Genomic DNA, 23,704 nt, shown 5'->3' with positions numbered 1-23,704 from the left:
TGTCCAACCATTACATCCATACCCAGTCAACATCTGGGTTTCCACATTCTGGGTTTTTCAAAGCCGGGGGACTCTCAACAACGGCTTCCCAGAATTCAGATCAAATCACAGAACATTTCTCAAAGTGAGTCCCAAAACAAAGCTACACATCAGGACTTATATAGCCTTCTCCTGGCTCAGACAATGTAACAACCTTATTGACCCACTGGCCAATCAAAAAGTAAAAACTGAAAAACAAGCCTCCCTCCCCAGGCTTCTAGTGCACATTAGCCTAGGGGCAGGGAAGATCTTTAAAATTTACATTTCCATTACAGTGACCCAAAGCAAGTCATTTCACTTTAGTCTGCCTCATCTGTAAAATAGGGAAAATAATAGCCCTTCCTCCCTAAGGTGAAGATCAAATGAAATAATATTCATAAAGCACTTAGGACAGTGCCAGCACGTAGTAGGCTGCATGTAAATGTTAGCCATTAGCTGTCATCCTACAGAACCCTGGTCCTTCTTAGCTGGCTTGTCCCTGAAGCCGGAGAGGTGTCTGGGTACTGCTAATCTTCCTGTCTGAGTAGCTCACAGTGAAGAATTCTCAAGTCAGAGGCAAGGAAGAAAACCGGAAAAATGCCTCCCTGGCCCTCAACTGCCCTTGGCTGCCCTTGACCTTCTGGGAACCCATCAGGTCCCTTCATGCCTCAGTGCTTCTGACCTCCACAATGACCCTGATTTCTGTGCCAGGACTGGGCCCCCAGGCAATAACATCATCTACAGCAAGAGATAGAAGGGAATTTCCGTAGAGAAGAAGAAAAACCACTCTGGCTTCGGGGAAAATAAGTTAATGAACCATAGACTCAACACCTTTTGCATTATTAATAGTTGCAGTTCATACTGGTTTGGTGCTTTATGGCTGCTGAATGATTTCCAGATGGTTTCTCATTGGATCCTCACAACTGCCCTATTGGGGGAGGGGTGGAGTAGGGAAAATGTTTTCATGCCCATTTCACAGATGGGGAAGCAGAAGGGAGTGACTTTTGACTGGGAAACGTTATATTTAGAATTTGAACTCAGGTCTTTTGACTCAAAGTTGAGTGTGTTGTCCATTATACTGTGTGATATTTCATATCTGCCTAGGCCTAGATGGAACTCCACATGGACTTTCCATTCCAGGGGTGAAGAGCAAGCTGTGGGTAATTAGAGAAAGCAAAGACATTGTCCTTGCCTGAGAGTACTTTGTGTTGTTCAGTTGTGTCCAACTCCCCATGACCCCATTTGTGATCTTTTTTGGTGGAGATACCAGAGTGGTTGGCCATTTCCTTCTTCAGCTCATTTTGCAGATGAGGAAACAGAGGCAAGCAAGGTTAAGTGACTTGCCCAGGGTCACACAGCTAGTAAGTGTCTGAGCCTGGATCTGAACTCATGAAGATGAGCCTTCTTGATTCCAAGTCCAGTGCTTCCATTCATACAAGGAAAGACAATGCTTAAAAGATGTTTTCCCCTGAAAAGCAGGGGAGTGAAGTAGGAGATACCTCCTTGGACTAAGCAGTCTGTGCAAATGATACATAGGTAAGAGATCAGAGAAATAGCTGATAGTTGGAATTCAGGAAAAGAGGTGGTGAAATCTGCAGAATGAAGGATGGCTGGTCTGGGACCTTCCTCAGAAACCTTTTGAGAGGACCTCACCAATGGGAAAAGGGGACTGCAGGGCCCAAGGGAGAAGGGGCTGAAACAAGGCAGCAAAGGCTGGAGAGTAAAGCATGACTTCACTGTCCCCTTCCTCAAAACAGGGGTGACTGGAAGAACTTAGCAATGGGGGAAGGAAGCCACAATTCACTGAGGCCGTCCAACGTGAACTTTACCCAGGACTAAAGTTATTGGCTCAGTGCACTGGGCCCAGAATCACAAAGACCTGAGTTCAAATCTGGCCCCAGACACTAGCTGGGTGAGCCTGGGCAATTCACTTACTCCTGTTTGCCTCAGTTTCCCTGTCTGTAAAATGAGCTGGAGAAGGAAATGGCAAACCACCACAGTATCTTGTCCAAGAAAACTCCAAATGGGGCCAAGAAAAGCCATCAGACATGACCGAACAACAAAACGGTTCCTTCCAGTTCCAAATCTATGATTCTGTGAGACTCATAGGCTTTGGCCGCAGCTGTAAGTCATAATTATATTCTTGCTGCTACTGAGCAAATGGAAGCTGATGGGAAGCAAACTGCCTTCCCAGGAAGTTATTTTTATCCCGGATAGTGGGAAGCTGGGCTTTATTCCGACATGTTTCAGGCCTTTGATGACTTAGGCGACTATTACAGGGGGAGTCATCATAGCCAGCCATTCCCCCGCCCCTGAGCTGTTCAGCAGTTTTAATAAAAGGCTAAGGTAGTGAATCAGTGCCCGCATAGCCCAGCAGGGTCTGATATTTCCTGTGCCCTTTGCCATTCAGGACTCTTCGATGCTCGGGCCTTGGCAGTGGACTACAGGAGCATTGGCTTTCGTGAATGCCTCACAGAGGTTGGAAGATACCTGGGGATCCTGGAGGGCCAGAGCAGCACGGAGCCCATCCGGCTCCGCCTCCTCTCCCATCTGCACAACTACATTGCTGAGATGCTGCCCTCGCCAGGGGCTACCGCCTTCCTGCCTTGCCCAGCTTGGCCCTGGGCATTCCCCCATGTCTCCTCAGCAGCCTCGAGCCAGCTTGCAGTCCCCCAGCAAGGGCCCAGCCCAGGTCTGGCGCTTGTGACTGCCTCCTCTCTGGCGTACTCCATCCCTATGCTCCGAACGGCCCCTCTCCACCGAATTTCTGGTGCCATCCTGCCAACCCGGAAGAGTTTTCTGAGCCATCGGATGCCAGCATCCCCACATAGGGCCCGCTCTGCAGGAAGGCCAGCTAGTCCTGCCTCTATCCCTGTGAGTGGTGCGGCGTCCAGAAACAGCCACATTGCTGCAGTCCTGCTCTCCTCATCCTGCTCCCCTCCCACTGGAGTCCCAATCCCCCCTGCCTACACATCACCCCCTGCTCTGAGCCCATCTGCTCAGGGCCCGACGGGCAGGGGTGGTACGGCCAGACTCTGCCGCTCCTGGACTACTGAAGTCGGGGCTTTCTGAGCTGATTCCCTGCCAGATGCCAGAGAACACACGCAGCATCCTGGGGACCAACACCCAGCCAGCCTGACTCTCCCCCTTTGTGTCCTGGGCTGCATCACAATCTAAAGGGCTCGTCACCATCCCAGCTTCTCCCTTTCCCATCTTCATGTTATCCTGCCTGCTTCCAGACTTCACCTATTTCCCTTCTCCATTTCAGCTTTACTAATAATTGTGAAATTGGCTACCTGGCGTATCAAAATGAGACAGAGAAGCGTCTTTGCCTCTTGGCTCTTCTCCTCCCTGGCTGAGTGACCCTGGGAGAATCCCTTCTCTCTGGGCCTTCTTCAGGATGGAGGAGTGGGACTAGATGCTCTCCCCAGCCCTTTCAGCTCCACAGCTTACCATGCTGTGCCTTGATGTCTATGGGGGCTCCCTGTATGTGGATTTCACCATGTAACTGACAAGTAAACACCAACCTTACCAGTCCCCTCTGGGTGTAGGGAATTGTGGCACCTCCATATTAGGTGGTGCTAATATATGACAACAGCCCGGGCACCCTGAACCACCAGACAGGAAAGTGAGGGTCCTTGAGCTTTATTAAAGAGCCCTCATTGGGACCTTGATCAGAACCTTGATCAGAGACCACTAGGCCTTCATCCCTTGGCGTTTCAGTGCCTGTTCCTCTTCTACGGATGCTCCTTATTGAATACCGATTCACCCCAACTCCCTAACTTCCTCTTCAGAAAAATTCCCTAAAGTGACATAGTTCCCAGGGGAAGGTGCCCCATCTAGATGAGTTGGTGGCAGCTAGTTGGCAAGTCCATAGAGTGCTAGACTTGGAGGCAGAAAGCCCTAAATTCTATCCCTACTTACTAGCTGTGACCATGGGCAGGCAAGTCCCTTAACCTTTCTTGCCTCAGTTTCCCTATCTGTAAAATGGAAATGATCATAGTCCCTATCTCCCAGGTTGTTGTAAGGGTCAAGTGAATCAACATATAAAAAGTGCTTTGTGAACCTTACAGCACTCTATGTATTCATACTAGTTTTTTTCTTACCCTAGTTGGGCATTCATTTCTGTAGGTCCATGACAAAGTCAACCCCTTGCATGGCCCTTCCCAGCACAAACCCTCATCTGGGATCAATCATGGTGGAGGGATGAGGGAGGAAGGAGAGAAGGGGGGAGGGGATGTTTTGAGAGGACAGAACATTGCTTCCCATACCATCTGGCCCTTCTGGGAGGTCAAGCCCAGAAGGAATAAATGACTTTGAAGCAGTAGTTTCTCGGGAATCTTGTTCCAGGGCATGCAGCTGGAGTACAATGTCTGACCTTCCTCCCAGTGAAAAGTGTGAATAAATATGAGGAAACACCATAAAAAAGCCATTGGGCAAGTTCTTGCTTCTGCCTTTGCCCCACATCACTCCAGATGAATTGGAAAAACAAGGTCACAAGATCGAGTTTTTGTCCTTTACCTACAACCACTGAATAAAGAGCCCAAGTCACAGAATCAGTGAATCTCAGTTGGAAGAGTCATTTAGGTAAACATTTAACAACCAGCTCTAGGGTGAGAATGAGAGGAGTGTGCCTGATGTGCTTTTAAGTTTAATCTACATTATTAACATTTTCTCCATCTCCTTAAGTCTAGGTGATCAACAAAATAACAGATCAAATCCCAATTTATACCATTCAATTCCTAGGTGTCAATGCCCACAATGACAATTTAATGACCACCTTTCTCCAGTAGGTTCTTGGCTCTAGCACCCCTTCATTAGAGGCCATCTAACTCTGATTCATACCCAAACAGGAGTTCTGGGGATCACAAACTCAGAGATTTTGGGGTTGGATAGGTTCTAAGTGGTCTTCTTGTCCAACCTCTCATAGGATGGGACTCAGAGAGAGAAGGTGACCTGTCCAAGGTCATACAGGTAACAAAACAGATCCAGAATTTCAACTCAATTCTTTCAATTCCAAAATTTGTGATCTTTCATTGAGCAATACTGCCTTTTTACCATACCCTCTACAAGGTCTCACCCAGCCTTTGCTTGATAACCTTTCATGACAGGGAGCTCACTGCCTCCAGAGGCAGCCCATTATACTTTGAACCTACACCCAGTGCTTAGCACAGTGCTGGTGGTATATTAGGTGCTTTGTGGATTGGATTGGATTGGATCTGGCTCTCTGAGATTCTTCCCATTGCTCTTTTTTCTGTCCTCTGGGGCCAAACAAAAGCTCTCCTTCACGTGTCAACCGTTCCATTGCTTGAAGAGAATCATCTTGTCCTTCCCAGAGCCTTCTCTTCTCTAGGCTTCACATTCCCAGGTCTTTCAATAGATTTTTACATGGTCCAAGCTTTCATCTCCTCACTCTCTCTCCCTTCTTAAGTCAAAAATATATTTCTCATGCCTTAGGGATAAAGACTGGCCCTGGCACTTCTGTGGTCTAGGGAACTCCCAAGTGGGGAAACTCCCTCTACCAAGGTAGACTGGCACCTTCTTAAGTAAGTGACTTACCCAGAGTCACAGCCAGGATGTGTTTGTCATCCTTTGGGCATGCAGTATTGCTTAAAATTGATTACAATTTGATTCTAGATGTTGTCTGAATAACAGAACTGTCACCTTCCTGGTTCTGGACCCTATGCCTCTCTTAACAGAGACTAAATTCAGTTTTTGGCTGTCATATTGTGCTGTTGATCATATTGACTTTGGCATCAGGTTGGTACAGTGGAGAGAACATTGAAGTTCTAGTCAGAGCAACAGCTTCACTCTTACATGACCAAGGACAAGTTCCTTCCCATCTCTGGGCCTCTTTCCTCCCCTTACAGATGAGGAGATTAGTCTAGATGTCTCTAGGGCTCCTGCCAGCTGGGTGGTGCCATAGTGCACAGAGTGCTGGGCCTGGAGTCAGGAAGACCTGAGTTCAAATCTGGCCTCAGTAAGCTGTGTGACCCTGGCTAAGTCACTTCACCCTGTTTGTCTCAGTTTCCTTATCTGTAAAATGAGCTGGAGAAGGAAATGGCAAACACTCCAGTATCTTTACCAAGAAAACACCAAATGGGGTCACAAAGAGTTGGACACAACTGAACAACATGCAGGGTCCCTGTCATCTCCATGGTGACCTGACAACTGAAAGCTCAAGGTCTTTTTCATATGATCTGATACCTAGGGGCATCTTGTGTCTGTTGATCTTTGAATTTCCAGCATCAAGTAAGACATGGAGAAAGTAGAGGCTGCTGGAGATAGGCAGCAATTTCCCTGGAGCTGACCAAGAGACCTCTAAGGTCACTTTTAACTCTAATCATCTATGAAAGACTATACTTTTCCCTATAATCAATATTCTTGGACCAAAAGGCATTCTGGACATTGATGGAGCTGGACATCTTAGGGACAGGAGTCCATACCTACTAGAGCTCTTTGGTTCCAAGCCTAGTCCTACCTCTCACATGGATTGGCTGTGTGACCCTGGGCAAATCCCTTAACCTCTCAGTGCTTTAGGCAACTCTCTCACATTATAAATAGCAGAGAAGGTGCTGATCTACCTTGGTAGGGGGAGTTTCCCCACTTAGGAGTTCCCTAGGACACGGAAGTGGCACCTAAGCCATGAGCCACTTTTAACTTAAGCAGGGAGAAAAATTCCCAAACGTTCACGATGAACCAGTCCAAATCAGGCACAATAGGAACAGTCTCCAATCTCCAAATACCCAAGAGACCCTGCCTAGCACAGCCCTGCCCATCCTGGACCAGCCCAGGAGCCAGGAATCATTGCCATGGGAGTTACTGTGAAAATATTTAGCACCTTTAAAGATCTATGGGTTCAGCCCTGTAGGAAGGGAAGGATCTGTGAAAATCAGAGCCAGCTTGGGAAAGCTCCCTATTGGCCCTCCTCTGCCCCTCAATATCCCACCTCATAATCTTTGAATATTTCTACTTCATTTCATCTCAGGTTCTGAAAATTCTACCCAGTAAAGCTTCCCATGGATTTATAAATCTCCTCTATTTAAAAAGGCAGATCTCTCTGGGAGGTTTATGGGGATATCAGCAATTCACATGTTAGTGAGAATTAATTTGAAAAGTTTTCTTTTCAACCCCTACACTTAGATGAGCTCATCTAAGAGGATGAGATCAGAGTTTAGGAACCTGGAGCTCTTTTTGGATTAGGGAGGACCTAGACCAGGTGCCCTAGTGAGGGACTTTGGCCAACAGGCAGATACTGGGGACCTAAGGAGAGGGGCAGCTAGAGGTGGGAGAGGGTGAAGAGTTAGGGAAATAGGAAGGTGATAAAAACAAAGCACTTATTTCATATCCTGCCTGTGCTCAGGAAAGGAAGTGGAGGTAATGTTTACAGAATCTTAGAATTATAGGAGACCTTAGAAGCCTACTTGGCCAAACTTGACCAAGACTCCACTCTATAACATGTCCAAAAAGTGGTCATCCTATGTTTGAAGACATAGGTGAAGGGAGCCACTACCTCCTGGGGCAATGCATCTCACTCTGGGACAGAGTGGACAGGTAGAACGCTGGTCTTTCATCAACCCCAAATATGACTTTGTAAAATTCCCTCCTGCTGCTCCTTATTCTGCCCTCTAGGCCCAGTAGAATATGCTTAATAGCTCTTAATAGCTCTCTTCAAGTACTTCAGATTTTGAGATAGACTTTACCTTACAGGGTCATCAATCCAACCCTCTTGTCTTATTGATGAGGAGACTGAGGACTAGAGAGGTTGAATGACTTGCCCAGGGTCACACAAGGCAAGATTGGAAGTCTTGTGTGACTGCAAGCCCAGTGCTCTGGCCACTGCCCCCCAGAGCAGCATCCAAAACAGCTGTCTTATCTTGTTAAGGCTTCTAACCATCCTCAGCATCCTTCTCATTTAGCTTTCCTTCTTTTTATACCAGGGGCTTCTCTGCTTCCAGGAACCAGATACTCATAGTAATATTAAGAATTGGTTCCATAAGTATTTATTGTCTTCTCTGAGCAGCATTGTTGTCATTTTCCAGTCATGTCTGACTCTTCATGACCCAATTTGAGGTTTTCTTGGCAGAGATACTGGAGTGTTTTGCCATTTCCTTCTCCAACTTTCAAAGAAACTTTCTGAAAAGAACCTGTTTATAAGTTGGGGACTTGCCTTCATGTAGACGCTCTAGTTACATTCTGGGATGATGTGTTTCCCTGAGGTTTTCTGTAATCCTGTGCTGTACATATTCCCCAAACTCTTTCTCAACCAAATTTTCCTTAGTATTTGAATTTGTAAGAATTAGTTAAGCCTCACTTGAAAAAAAATAAAGTTGCTAAATTTGAAAAGTACCCAATAAAGTCTCCAGATTCTGTTACCAAATAAATGTATTCATGTCACAGACCCCTTGCCAAATGATTCAGGTAGCTCTGGGGGTAAGATAGGCTGAATTTAAGAACATGAAGATAGCCATGATCCATGGTCTTCCCACAATCAGGAATACAAGGCAATTGAACTGCAGAGTAGGAAGGCAGCAGCTGGTGCCAATAATCATTCTCTTGTCCTTTGATATTACTCATAGCCAGCCTGTAGAGGAAGAGCTAGCCTAGGCTTCCAGACTGGTGTTTCAAACTAGGTCTTCTACCATGGGTGTGAATATGATCATGATGGTAAGAAAGACAGTGATCCCTCCATGTGGTGAAATGGTGCCATTTTGAAGAAGGATCACTACCTGAGTGGTTTTCCCTGGCTGCATCAGGGTTCCCCTGTATTTCTGAGAAGACTCTCATGTAATAGGTTGTGTTTCCGACTGCCAAAGGTCTTAGAACATGGTGTACATCAAAGGGACTAAATAATAATTACTCTGTCACAAGGCCAGCAACATGTGCCAACACTTTTGAACCTTTCCATGTTCTCTTAGATCTACCTGTGCCAGAGACTGTGCAATTCTGGATTTCCACTTAATATCCTATTCTGATCCATCTTGGTGCCTTGGAGATGGGTCTAAGGTCTCAAAGTCTATGCCAGTGGACCTCGAGCTCTAGTCTTATTAAGACAGAAAGACATTGAAGATGGTTCTAGATGAATTTCAGACCTATTATCAAAGGATTAACTTGGCTAAGAGAGGTCATTGCAAGACTTGCTGCAAGGCATATGAATATTTTGCCAGAGCAACTCCAGATTATGACAAGAGTACCCAACCCTTTGGGGGTTCATGGACCCCTTGTCACTCTTGATGAATGCCCTGGACCCCTTCTCAGAATCACGTTTTTAAATGCATAAAATAAAATATGGAAGATTACAGAGGAAGCCAATTACATTGAAACACAATATCAAAATTTGAAGAAAAAAAGTTTACAAATTTTAGGTTAAGTATGTCTGATCTATAAAATCCTAGAGAGGTCTTAAAACGCAATGCAGGCCTTCTGACCTCAAGGCTGTTGCCCTCTTCACGAGATCATGCAGCTTCTGACCTGTTCATACATTCCATAATGTTCCCCTCACTCCCTGACCTGCCTTACCATACATTGATGATTTTGTCACTCCTTTGGAAATTATCATGGAAACAATTTCATTACTTGTTCTATGTCTCTGGTGGGTAGGCATGTTGTATTTATATCAATTGATTCAGAGCTTTCTTTCTTTCATTTTGGTTTTCAAATAGCAGTTCAATCCTCATAACACTATGATATTACAGCTTTGTAGCATACTAGTGACTGCTTTCATAGGAATACCAGGAATTCATTTCCTAGGAATTCTAGGAATTTGTTCACACTCAACATATTTACTTACTATTTACCGATATCCAAAGATACTTATGCTCATTGACACCTTAGCCTTTGTCCTGTCCCAGGATGCACTGCAGTGCATGCCCACCCTGAGGGGCTGCTCTCTCTTTACTTGGACCCATACCAAGAGCTCGTTATCCTATTCTCCTACAATGCTTCTGCATGGCACTGATTAGAGGTGCCCCTAGCTCTCAAAGGCTATGCCAGAAAAGTCCAGGCTCTGGCCGATCTTGCCGGCATGGGCCAGTCCAGCTCAGTCTAGACCAGAAAGGCTCATCAGGAAGGTGGTCCATGGGTGATAAATGCTTTTGCACTTATAAAGAGTTTGGGGCTGCTGTTAAGAGGGAGTGCATACATCACCACAATCTTGGCCTCTTGAAGTATCCTTCTGAATCATTAGACCTGTTAGAACCTTCATTGGGAAGGTGCTGCCAAAACAAAATGCACTGAGAGCTCCAACGGTGTGGTAGAATGGGGCTCTTATAATATCGAATTCCTTCAGAGAAGACTGTAACAAACATCATGAGAACTGCATAAGGACAGCGTAAAGACTGCAGGACTTGTAGTCAGAAACCTTGGAATACAGAGAGGATAAAGGAAAATGAAGCTCATGAATGAGAGAACAGAATTCCAAATAGCCTACATAGAGATATAAATGAGGAAGAAAGACAAAGTAATCTAGCAGTCCTAGGAAAAGGGCTTCACAAAGAATCTTATGTCCTATGTGGGAGAGGGGAGGGCAGAAAGGAACATTTTGAACCACACTCTTACTGAGAGAGAGAAGGGAAAAATCAAAAGAGAAGTGAAATAAATAACTAAAAGAAAATGAAATGAGTAATTTAAATATGTACAAACAAAAGGAAGATAAAGGAGGAGTTAGAGAAGGAAAAGGAGGAGAAAGAGGAAGAAGAGGAGGAGAAGAAAGAAGGAGGAGAAAAAGGAAAGGAGGAGGAGAAAGAGAAGTTAAAGAAGAAATAATCCTGGGATCAAGTCCAGACTTTGACACTTACTTATTCATAGAGCCTCTGACAAACTACTTAACCTGAAGCTCGGTTTCCTCATCTGTGACAAGGGAATAATAATCTCAATACCTATCATGGGAGTTTGCTGCTATGAAAAGAGCTTTGCACTTAAAGTGAGATGCAAAGGTATGCTATGATGCCACATGAGCAATCAGAAATGAGACTAAAGAGGCCATGCTCCCAGCAGGAATGGGCAGAATTCAGTCCTCCTTGGCATCCTGAAACAAGACATGCCTTTCAAGGTGGTTCTATTTTGTCATGCCTGATGGAAAAATAAAATGGGTGAGCCATTTCACGACTCAACAATCTCACCGGAAGGAAGGAAGAAGTTTGCTGTCTAATTGAGACAGCATTTCAAAGTACTATCAAAGAACTTGGTGAGCCCCAGCTACCTTCTTTCTAAAAGGCTACACTCAGGAAGTAAATAGTCCAGTCAATTCAAGAGTCTGTTTGATAAATATTTATTCATTGACAAAGAATCTGAGAGAAACCTACAATCTATGATCCCTCTTGGGAAGGGAAGGGAGAGGAAAGGGAGAGGGAAGGGAAAGGAGAGGGAAGGGAAAGGGAGAGAAGGAGAGGGAAAGGGGAGGAGGGGAGGGAAGAAGAGGGAAAGGGGGGAAGGGAGGGAAGGGGAGGGAAGGTGAGGGGAGGGGAGGGGTCTGTCTGTTCCTCATTTCTTATAGCACAATAGTATTCCATTACATTCATATACCACAACTTGTTTAGCCATTCCCCAATTTATGGGCATCCCCTTGATTTCCAATTCTTTGCCACCACAAAAAGAGCTGCTATAAATATTTTTGCATATACGGGTCCTTTTCCCACTTCTATGATTTCTTTGGGATACAGTCCTAGAAGAATCACAGAGTTTCCTAACTGAACATGACCTAAAACATACATTATTAGGACCAGAAGAAAAGTTAATGTACTTGGGCAGAACGAAGATGATTCAGTGGTAGAAGGACTGGATTTAAATCCTGCCTCTGACTTTGGGTAAATTGCTTCCTTGTTTCAGGTCTCAGTTTACTCCTCTATAAGAAGGAAGGGTTTAGAAATTATGGATAGGAATACAATGGAAAATCACTGCACCAAAAGAAACGAGATAAAAGACAGGGAAGACATGTATGAATTGATACCGAGTGAAATGAGCAGAACACCAGGAAAATAATCTATAGGATTTTATAGAACGAGAAAATTTTGTAAAGAAAAACAACTTTGAAAGATTCTAGAATTCTGATCACTGCAGTTGACAACCTACAATTTCAGGGAAACAGTCATGAAGCATGCTACCCATTTCCTTTCAAAGGTAATGGACAGGTAATAGACTCAAGGTGCAGAATGAGAAACACATTTTTGGACATAGCCAATGTGAGAATTTGAAATTTGTTTTGCCTGACATGAATATTTGTTTTGTTTTTGGAGGCAATTAGAGTTAAGTATGCATATTTGCTACAAGAGTTTTGATTTCCTTTTTTTCAATTGGGGAAGGGCAGGTGGGGGTGTAGCAACAGGATTGTGGAGGAAGAGAAGAGAGAAAAAAGAATCAATGAAGCTCCTTTTTAATGCACAGAATAGATCAGAAAAAAACACAGCAGGATATCTTTGAAAGTTACATATTGAATGTATTACATACTATTATATACAGATATATAGTGTATAATATACTATTATATGTGCATAATGCATAACATATACTATTATATTTAAAGGAAACATAAGCTTTACATAAAAGAGACTCACAGGGGCGGCTAGGTGGAGCAGTGAATAGAGCCCTGGAGTCAGGAGCACCTGAGTTCAAATTCAGCCTCAGATACTTAACACTTACTAACTGTGTGACCTTGGACAAGTCACTTAATCCCAATTGCCCTGCCTTCCCCTCTCCAAAAAAGAAAAAAAAAAAGAGATTCACAGTTTCACACATAATCTTCTTGTTCTGTTCTACTTTGTATATGGAAATGCTAATTTTATTTGAAGTTTAAGTTCAACATAAAAAAATATTAAAAAATTAAGAAGAGAGGGTTGAACTATATTGCTTGTAAGATCCTTTCCAGTTCTAAAATCCTGTGTTATGGGGCAGCTAGGTGGCACAGTGAATAGAGCACTGGCTCTGGAGTCAGGAGGACCTGAGTTCAAATGTGACCTCAGAAACTTAACACACACAAAAAAAACCTAGCCATGTGACCTTGGGCAAGTCACTTAACCCCTATTGCCCTCCCAAAAGCAAAAATAAATAAATAAACGAAACAACTGCATTAAAAAAAAGATTAAAAAAAATAAAATAAAATCCTGTGTTAAATCATCTAATATGACCCTTGATTTGTCAGACAAGGAAATTGAGGTATGGTAAGGGAAAGTGATAAAAACCAGTGGCTAAGCTGAAACTAGACTCTGGGACTTCTGACTCCCTCTCCACTGCTACTTCCATTAGAGAAAACCCAAACGTGACACAAAATGCCATACTATTTTCTGCTTTATATAACACATACAAATATAAACAAGTAGTGGAAATTTCATTTCTGCTTTTGTCAATAGAAGGTGATCCATTTTATGAAATAATTTGAAGTTTTTAAGAAAGCTATAAGCATTTAGGACTGAAAGTGAAATGATAAGTGATATGCTGGTTATTACTTTATAAAACTATAATAATTTATTAAGTAAGTTTAAAAAACTTTTAAGTGTTCTATTAAAAGATTAGCAATGAACATCAATATAGTGATTGTTTATATGAAAATCATTTCAGTGCATAGATTTTATAGTGCATAGTTTCTCCTTCAGTCCTCATCACTATTTTTTTTTTGGCTTTTTGGAGAGGGTAAGGTAGGGCAATTGGGGTTAAGTGACTTGCCCAAGGTCACACAGCTAGTTTTGTGTTGTGTCTGAGGCTGGATTTGAGCTCAGGTGATCCTGACTCCAGGGCCAGTGCTCTATTCACTGTGCCACCTAGCCACCCCATTTCTCATCATTCTTGTCAATCTTTATCCTTAACTGGAATATGCTCATAGTTTAAGCTTTCTGTTACCTGGTCTTGCATTTCGTTCTAGGGGAGCCATTTTTGGAAGGACATTGACACATTACCCAGCATGCCCAGAGGATGGCGATGGGACTGGGGACCATGCCGTCTGAGTATCCAATGAAGGAACCCATCCTGCTTAGGCTGAAGAGAAGGAGTCTTAGATTATAGTATTCAAGTTTTTGAGGTGCAGTCATATGGAAAGTGGTTTAGATTTTCCCTACTTGGTTCTAGAGGGCAGAATGAAGAGCATTGCATGGGAACTGTCAAGAGACAGATCTCAGTTTGATGTGAGGAAGCATTTCTAACGACTACAGTGGTTCACTTGGTGTGAAGGTCACTGCTGGCCAGGAGGTTCAGCCAGGAGCACCATGATCCCTCCCAGCACTGGTTACTTTGGCTGTCCATCCCTGGAGCGAATATTTGACTTTCCCAAAGTTCTGAGGCCAGGCCAGGTGATTTTTTGAGGCACTTCCAGCTCTAACATCTGTGCTTCCAGGATGCTTTGTTCTTGGAAATCAAACACTATAGCTAAGGCCAGGAGAGTGAAGAGGACAGGTTAGCTTCAAGCATTGTCCTAGAGGTGCTGGGAAAATGGGGTCATTAATGCTCCATTGGTGCAGTTGTGAGCTAGTCCAGCCATTATAGAAAGCAATTTGGGAAGGATGAACAAAAAACTGTTAAAGTGTGTCCACCCTATGAGCCAACAGCACCACCACTGTGTCTTTACTCTGAAGAGATCAAAGAAAGACAAACAGGGTCCATATATACAAAAATATTTGTAGCATATTTTTATGTGGCAGCTGGAAAAGAAATGGAAACTGAAGGGATGCTCATCAATTGGGGGATGACTAAACAAGTTATGCGATGGAATATGATTGTACTATAAGAAATGATGAAGGGGCGGCCAGGTGGTTCAGCGAGTAAGAGCACCAGCCCCAGAGTCGGGATGACCTGGGATCGAATCCGGGCTAAGACACTTAGCACCCACTCAGAAACACCTGGCCATGTAACCTTGAGCAAGTTACTTAACCCCAATTGCTTAGGGGCGGCCAGGTGGCTCAGTGAGTAAGAGCATAGGCCCCAGAGTCGGGATGACCTGGGATCAAATCTGGGCTCTGACACTTAGCACCACACCCAGGAATAACTGGCCATGTAACCTTGAACAAGTTGCTTAACCCCAATTGCTTAAATAAAATAAATAAATAAATAAGAAGAAATGATGAAGGGGATCGTTTTAGAAAAACTTCGGAAGATTTGTAAGAACTGATGTAAAGTGAAGTGAGCAGGACCAGGAGGATAATCTACATGTAACAACAATATAAAGGCTAGACCTGCACTCAGGAACTCTGATCAATAAAACCGCTGACCACAGTTCCAGAGGACTCACAGTGAAGCATGCTGCCCACCTCAGACAGAACTGATGAGCTCAAAGTGCAGACTGAAGCATTTGTTTACATTGATAATGAGGAAATTTGTTTTGCTTTATTATTTATGTTTATAACTGGTTTTGTTTATCTTACTTTCTCAATGGGAGGAATTGGGGGGAAAGAATTTGGAGCTGAAAACAAAATAAAATTGAATATTAAACAAGAATTGTTGTGGAGGTAGATTTGGCAAGACTGGCAAATGATTGGACAAGGAGGCAAAGTGAGGGAGAGGAAAGGCCAAGAATGAATCTAAGGCTTCAAAACAAGAGATCTGAAATATGGCAATGGTATCCTCAGGAAGGAGGAGAGAGTTGGAGGGGAAATAGAATGTACTTTGCATTAGACACACTGAGTTGGAGATGCCTATGGGATATCTAGGTAAAGATAATCACCTGAAAAGCATCTATTACATACCAGGCCCTACACTGCTCTACAAAGAGGAGATACAAAGGCAAGTGAAATAGTCCTTGTCTTCAAGAAGCTTATTTTCTAATGGGGGAGATAATATTTATGTATATAGGAATATACAAAAGACATACACAGCAAATGCAAGGTCACCTTGGGGTGGGGGAGACATTAGCATCTGGATATACTAGGAAAAGCCTCATGGAGAAGATGCTGGTTGAGCTGAGTCCGGAAATTAGAGATTCTAAGAGGCAGAGATGAAGAGGGATGCCATTCCAGGCACTGAGACAACCAAAATCAAGGAGATGGAGTATTATGTATTAATGTATTATGGAGTATTATTAATTAATAATTATTTATTTATTATTAATATTATTGTAATGGAGTATTATGTACATATGAGTATTAACAAAAAGACCAGTTTTGCTGGATTATAGAGCATGTGGAAGGGTGTGATGTGTATTATGACTGGGAATATATGTAGGATGATCCCTTACATTTCTGTAAACATAATCAAAGGGGTTTAAATCTGATCCTAGAGGCAACAGGGAGTCATTAGAGTGTACTGAGGCTAGACCTGCACGTGAGGATAAACACTTGGGCAACTATGTGGAAAATGGATTGGAATGGGGAAAGAGAAGAGGTAGGGAGCCCAATTAGGACACGACTGCAATAGTTCAGGCCAGAGGTGATGAAGAACTGAACGTGGATGGGGACTGTGTGAGTGGAGAAAAGGGGACAGACGAGAGGGATTTTGTGGACGTAGGGACAAGGTTTGGCAAATGACTGGATATGTGAGGTGAAGGAGAGTGAAGAGCAGGCTATGATGCTGGGGGTGCAAACCTGATAGACCAGAAAGATGGCGGCATCCTTGACAGAAATAGGGGAGCAAAGATAAGGAGCTCTGCTTTAGACACGTGAAGATGCCTACAGGACCCCCAGCTGGAAATGATGACACAGGACTAAGTTCAAGATAAAGACTAAGGCTGGATATATATATATATATATATATAATCTTCCTACCTATGTTATCTATAATTCAGTCTATTTCTTTCTCAAATTCAATATGTCCCAAACTTCTCCTCACACTACTACTCCAGATAGATATATAGATATAGCTACATACACACACACATATATATATATACAAAACACACACATATATATATGTTTGTTTATATGTATATAAAATATATGACATGCATATATAAATATATGTGAATCATCTGATTAGGTATGATAATTAAACCCATGAGTTTTAATGGATTTGATTATCCCATTAAAACTGAAGCATAATGAGACCCAATAAGGTTACCAAGAATGGGGGGAGGAAGAGAAGAGGGCCAAGGAATACAGTCTTGGGGTATATCCATAGTTATTAACGATGATCAAGCAAAGGAAACTGAGAAGGGGTGACTGGACAAGTTGTTGCTGTGTGTCCTTTGTTTTCAAAGAGGACCATAGCATCAGGGAAATGATGACATGACTTGCAGGTGACTTTGATTTAAATGAGGGAGGACTGTGCAAGGTCACCAGCCTCACTTTCTCCTCCAGAGTCATCTGGTCCAGTGACCAGATATTCATCAGGATGACTGGTCCAGAATGCAATGGGAGACCCTGCCTCTTTTAGGCTTAGGCCTTTTCACATACTCACTAAGAGTGAGGTAAGGCCCATTCAGTGAACAAGGCTCTTTTAAGAAATGAGTCAAGCGGGGCCTTAGAGTCAGGAGGACCTGAGTTCAAATTCGGCCTCAGACACTTAACACTTACTAGCCATGTGACTTTGGGCAAGTCACTTAACCCCATTTGCCCTGCCTTCTCCCCTCCAAAAAAAAGCAAAAACAAATAAAAAAGATGTTTATATATACATATATATATATATATTTTTTAAAGAAATTAGTCAAGGGATGGCCCCTTTAGTTAGAAAAAAAGAAAAAATCAAGCTGGGAGGGGAAGATCCATTGGATAAGTAGAAGAATGAAGAGACAGTAGTGTCATGGAAAAAAAAAAAAAAAAATCCCCTTGGACTAGAAGCGTGATCCACGCCTGCCTCCTAGTGGTCGAATTAAAGTAGAACTTGTCAAAGAGAATATCCCTTAGGAAAGCTGAAAAAATAATTATTCTTTCTGTGAAGAGAACAACCTCTCATTAACAGTTTCTTTTATGTATCTGTTAATTAACCTAATAACTCAAGACCAGTTTTTCAGAATATGACCCAGAGAGGCCACAGACTTAAAATATTTATTTTAAAATTAAAAGATTAGAAACTACAGTAAAAATCAATGCCAACACTTATTCTTACTTAATAACTATTTATATTTACAGTGATTAATTTCAATGTAATGATATATCATAACATCTTATCAGCTCCTCCCTCTACATTCCCATTTGGACTCTTCACCTATTCATTTTCTTTTTCTTTCTTTTTTTTTTTGGCAAGGTAATTGGGGTTAAGTGACTTGCTCAAGGTCACACAGCTAGTGTGCCAAGTGTCTGGGGTCAGATTTGAACTCAGGTCCTCCTTGACTCCAGGGCTGGTACCCTATTCACTGTGCCACCTAGCTGCCCCTCACCCATTCATTTTTATTCACTTTTTCTTCATAGGATCAGATCATATACAGAGCATACTCCATTGTTATGGTCTTATGCCTTTTAATCTGCATTATTTCTTAAAGTTTTCCCCCTAGATTTCTTTGTAGTCTTCATGCTTATCACCTTAACCGCTTTATGGTATACCTAATAATAGTTACAAAAATAAGCACGCTCTTTGTCCCAATAATTTCTTTGTCATGAATATGCTCTACAAGTGTCATGAAATGACAAACAAACCAAAGAGAGCTGTCTGTTCAGAGATCTTTGTTATATGTGAAAAAACAAACTGGAAGTGATCAACAACAAAGTCAACAACAATCATGGTTAAATAGATCATGGTACATTGGTGAAATGGCACACTTCCTAGATCTCTTTTTAAATTTCTTTTTGTGGTTTTCTTTTCATATAGGGTTAAATATTCAAATGGTAATGGTCACGACTGATGGAATCTTTAGGCTAGTCACGTGGCAAGGATGAGGAGTGACAGGTGGCTGGCCAGAAGGCTCTGTGACTATTCTCCTATGTCAGAAAGAAGTTGAGAAGGGCTCCTGGCATGTTGGGTGAAGCTCCTGTGGTGAACTTATAGCCCAGAACATGTACTTCTATGTGATCACTTATCCATTTGGGCACTTGTGTAAATACCATTGCTGTTTCATTTAAAAACCCAACAACATTATTCATGCTAAACAGATGATTGCAGTGTCTACAAGAAGCTTCTTTGTCAAAGGCTCAAATTAAACTGAGTTTAAGAGGAAGAATTATTCTGTAGTAAAGAGAGCCTTAACTGGGAGTCAGTAGACCTAAGGCTTAGTTCTAGTTCTTCCACTGATGCCTTGACCTCGGCAAATTATTTCCGCTTTCCATGCTTAGGTTTCCTCTTGTACAAGGATGAAGGGGTTGGTATGTGAAAGATTGATCCAAAATCACTAGAAATACACAAAATGCAAATCAAAACAACTTTGAAGCTTTGCCTCACAAATTTGCAAAGTTGACAAAAGATAGAAATAGTCAATGTTTGAGGAGCTAAGGTAAGGCAGGCACAATATATGTGTGTGTGTATGTGTGTGTAAATTTTCATTGTTTTTCTAACATCACCTACATCTCCCATTATATATCATCCCCAATCTACTAAGCTTATAACAAAGAAGAAAAAGTTCAGCAAAACATGTTATTTCAAATTTTGACATTATATACAGTGTTGCATGCATATCTATGGCCACCCCCTCTGCAAAGAGGAGCTATTTGGTCATGTCTCTTCTTTGGGAAAGAGCTTGGGCATGAAAATTTGGCAACATTCCATGTCAAGTGTTTTGTTCTTTTTATTCATGTGGCTGTAGTCATTACCTAAGAAATTTTTATTTTATTTTGAATTTTTAAACATTTTTTCAACCAGCAAAACTCTACTTCCTCTCTCTCACACACATCCTCACCCCCAAAGGAGAAATAAAGAAAAACAAAAATCCTATTTACCAACATGGACAGTCAAGAAAAATTAATTTCCTTATTGGTCATGCCAACAAAAGAAAAAGGTCCCAATTTACTCTGAGTGTTTCACTTCTCTATCAGGAAGTGGGTAGCATGCCTTATCATTACTCCTCTGGAATCATGATTGATCATTACACCAATCAGAATTCCTAAATTTTTCAGAGCCGTTTGTCTTTATGATATTGTTGTCATTGTATGAACTGTTTTCCTGGTTCTGCTCATTTCATTTCTGCATCAGTCCATACAAGTCTTCCCAGGTTTCTTCAAAACCACCTCCTTCTGCATTTCTTAAAACACAATAGTTTTACATTACATCCATATACCCTCATGTGTCCGGTTATTTGCCCAATTTATGGGCACCCCCTCAGTTTCCAGTCCTTTGCCACCTCAGAAAGAGTTATAAGTGTTTTTGCGTATCCTTAAGTTTATTTTGCTTAGGACTAACCCCTCCCTTAACCTATCCTAATTCTTCTTTCTTCCCTTTCCCTCTTATTTCCCAGTTGAGTGAAATGTATTATTCTACTCAACTCTATGTACGCTCCCTTTTGTTGAGCAGTTTCAATGAGAGTGAGGTTTCACCCCACTCAGGGGGATGCTGGAGTCAGCTTTAATCACCTTTTGTAAAACCATTATTAAATTTTCTGTGTGAGAATTTGCACCCCGGAAATCCACAATCTCTACAAATCAGGACTTGTTTTATCGTTTTGTTGCTCATCTAGGCTTAAAGAGCTGGAGAAAGTGTTAATAAAACTTAGAAGTGTGGGTACATACATGAACAATGCCCTTCCCAGCCTAAGTGACCATTTACCAGCATACCCCAGCACACAACTCTGTAAAGAGAGCTTGATAGTAGGAATGCAGTAGAATGCTCCAGGAATGAAGTCATCACTACTTTGGAGGCTACCAATAATACCACAAGCATGTACATAGCCTCTTAAAGTTTGCAAAATGCTTTACATGCATTATCTCATTTGAGTCTAACAACCTCCCTGCCCCAAACCTTCTTCTTTTCATAAATGTCTACTTGTGCACCCCAATTATATGAGATTATTTTACCAAACCACTTCCTTTCCTCCCACAGTGTACTTCTCTCCCCTCCTTTTCCATTATTCTTTCTTAAGAACATCAAGATGCAACAGAGCCACTCCCTGGTCTTCTGCCTAATCAGACTCCCTCTGTGACCCCTGATAATGATAAGGTTCAGAGGGGACACATGGATCATCCCCCTATATTAGAATGTAAGCTGCTTTTCCTTGCTTAATCCCTTGTGATTGTTTGTTCCTGTATATCTTTTTTGTGTTTCTCTTAATTCCTGTGTTTGTAATTCAAAGTTTCTATGCAGCTCTGGTCTTTTCATCACGAAGTCCTCTATTTCATGAAAACTTCTTCTTTGTTCTCCTGCAGGATTTTACTCTGTTTTTCTGAATATGCTATTCTTAGTTGCAAGTCCATATCCTTTGACTTCTAGTATATCATATTTCAAGTTCTCCCCACATGATTTGGGGTGTTCTTGGCAAAGATATTGGAATGGTGTAGCAGCAAGCACCCCAAGTGTCCTCAGGGTCACTGCCAACACAGGTTCTTAGATCAGCTTTGTTAAAGGAAAGCAACTCAAAATGGGTTAACAAGCTTACTTTAATCAATTAAACATATATCGTTTACCTCGTCCAGGGGAAAAAGGTCAGCACCCTGAACTTCAAAGTTCAGGCAGAATACAGGCAGAATTATCAAGACAGAAACAGATCAAGTAGACAGCTTTCCAAACTGTCCAACCATTACATCCATACCAAATCAACATCTGGGTTTTTCAAAGCTGGGGGGCTCTGGACAACGGCTTCCCAGAATCCAGATTCAAATCACAGAACACTTCTCAAACTGAGCCCAAAAACAAAGCCTCACATCAGGGCTTATATAGCCTTCTCCTGGATCAGAGAATGTAACAACCTTATTGACTCACTGGCCAATCAAGAAGTATCTACTGAAAAACAAGCCTCCCACCCCAGGCTTCAGGTGCTCTTTAGCCTAGGGGCAGGGAAGATCTTAAAAATTTACATTCCCATTACAAATGGTTTGCCATTTCCTTCTGCAGCTCTTTTTACAGATGAGGCACTGAGGCAAACAGATTAAGTGACTTGTCCAGGGTCACACAGCTAGTAAATGTTTGAGGCAGGATTAGAACTCAGGTCTTTCTGCCCCCAGGTCAGGAGCTTTATCCACTGTACCACCTAACTACCTTTATAGTGGTAGTTAGTAAATTGTGATCCTGACTGTGGCTCTTTGGGTACCTGAATTCTTTCCTTCTGACTGCTTGTATTTTTTCTTTGATGTGTAAGCTCTGAATTTTGGCTATAATATTACCAGGAGTTTTCATTTTGAGGGTTCTTTCAGGAGGTTATTGGTAGATTTTTTTTCTATTTATACCTTATCTTCTTCTTCTAAGAGATCTGGGCAGTTTGCTCTGAGGATTTCTTAAAATATGATGTCTAGGCTCTTTTTTTTGTCATAGCTTTCTTTCAGGTAATCCAGTGATTCCTAATTTATTTTTTTCTTTGAACTCTTTTCTAGGTAATTTATTTTTATCCAGAGAACATTACATTTTCTTCAATTTTTAAAGTTTTTTAAACTTTTAAAAATATTTTTAAGTATTCCCCCTTACATGTAAAAAACAATTTTTAACATTCATTTTTTTTAAAAAGTTTTTAGTTTCAAATTCTATCCTTTCCTTCCTCCCCTCTTCCTTCCCCAGGACAGCAAGGAATCTGATATAGGTTATACATGTACAATCATGTAAAACATATTTCCATATTAGTCATTTTGTGGAAAAAAAAACTTGAACTAAGAAAGAAAGAGAGAGAGATGGAAGGAGGAAGAGAGGAAGGAAAGGAGGAAGAAGGGGAGGGAGGAAGGAGAGAAAGAAAGAAGGAAGGAAGGAAGGAAAGAAAGAAAGAGAAGGAAGGGAGGGAGGGAGGAAGGGAGGAAGGAAGGAAGGAAGGAAGGAAGGAAGGAAGGAAGGAAGGAAGGAAGGCAGGAAGGAAGGAAGGAAGGAAGGAAGGAAGGAAGGAAGGAAGGAAGGAAGGAAGGAAGGAAGGAAGCAAAAAAAAAACAAAACTTGCTTCAGTCTGTATTCAGATGCTATTGATTCTTTCCCTGGAGTCAGATAATAATTTTCATCATGGGACCCAAAAGTATATCTTGGATCATTGCATTGCTGAAAATAGCTAAATCATTCACAGTTGTTTATCATACATTATTGTTATTGTGCAATGTTCTCCTGGTTCTACTCACTTCACTTTGCATCAGTTCATGTAAATCTTTTCTGAAATCTTCCTGCTCATCTTTTCTTATAGCACAATGATATTCCATGACAATCATATAACACAACTTGTTCACCTATTTCCCAGTTGATGGGTATCTCTTCAATTTCCAATTCTTAGCCATCACAAAAAGAACTGTTATAAATACCCCTATACAAAGACCTAGTAGTGGTATTGCTGGATCAAGGAATATGCACAGTTTTATAGTCCTTTGGTTATAAGTCCAAATTGTTCTCCAGAATGGTTGGATCAGTTTATAAACTCCTAAAACTCATTTTTCCCCACATCCCCTACAACATTTATCATTTTTCTTTTCTGTCATATTAGCCATTCTGTTAGGTGTGAGGTGGTACCACAAAGTTGTTTTAATCTGCATTTATCTAATCAATAATGATTTAGAACATTTTTCATATTATTATAGATAATTGTGATTTATTTCTCTGGAAACTGCTTGTTCATATCCTTTCACCATGTATCAATTGGAGAATGACTTGTATTCTTATAAATTTGACTCAATTTTCTATATATTTGAGAAATAGTCTTTATCAGAGATAATTGTAAAATTTTCCCCCCACTTTTTGGCTTTGCTTCTAATTTTTGTTGCATTGGTTTTGTTTGTACAAAGTCTTTTTAATTTAG

The 23,704-nt window shown here is 41.8% G+C and overlaps 1 protein-coding gene across 1 annotated transcript in view; it reads left to right on the top strand.

Annotated features, from left to right (window-relative positions):
• HEYL (hes related family bHLH transcription factor with YRPW motif like) overlaps positions 1-4,574 on the top strand; it is a 23,250-nt gene extending 18,676 nt beyond the window's left edge. Inside the window, exon 5 of the mRNA XM_069068014.1 lies at positions 2,429-4,574. Coding sequence (XP_068924115.1) covers positions 2,429-3,090 — 662 coding nt within the window. The 3' untranslated portion in view covers positions 3,091-4,574. The remainder of the gene's footprint in view (positions 1-2,428) is intronic.
• The last annotated feature ends 19,130 nt before the right edge of the window (positions 4,575-23,704 follow it).

This window comes from Petaurus breviceps, unplaced genomic scaffold (assembly GCF_028583685.1).
Source record: "Petaurus breviceps papuanus isolate PSGF00001 unplaced genomic scaffold, PetGlider_PUasm1.0 90760, whole genome shotgun sequence".
NCBI classification, from domain to species: domain Eukaryota; kingdom Metazoa; phylum Chordata; class Mammalia; order Diprotodontia; family Petauridae; genus Petaurus; species Petaurus breviceps.
Note: the sequence above shows the minus strand (reverse complement) of the source record. Positions and strands in the feature narration are given on the sequence as shown.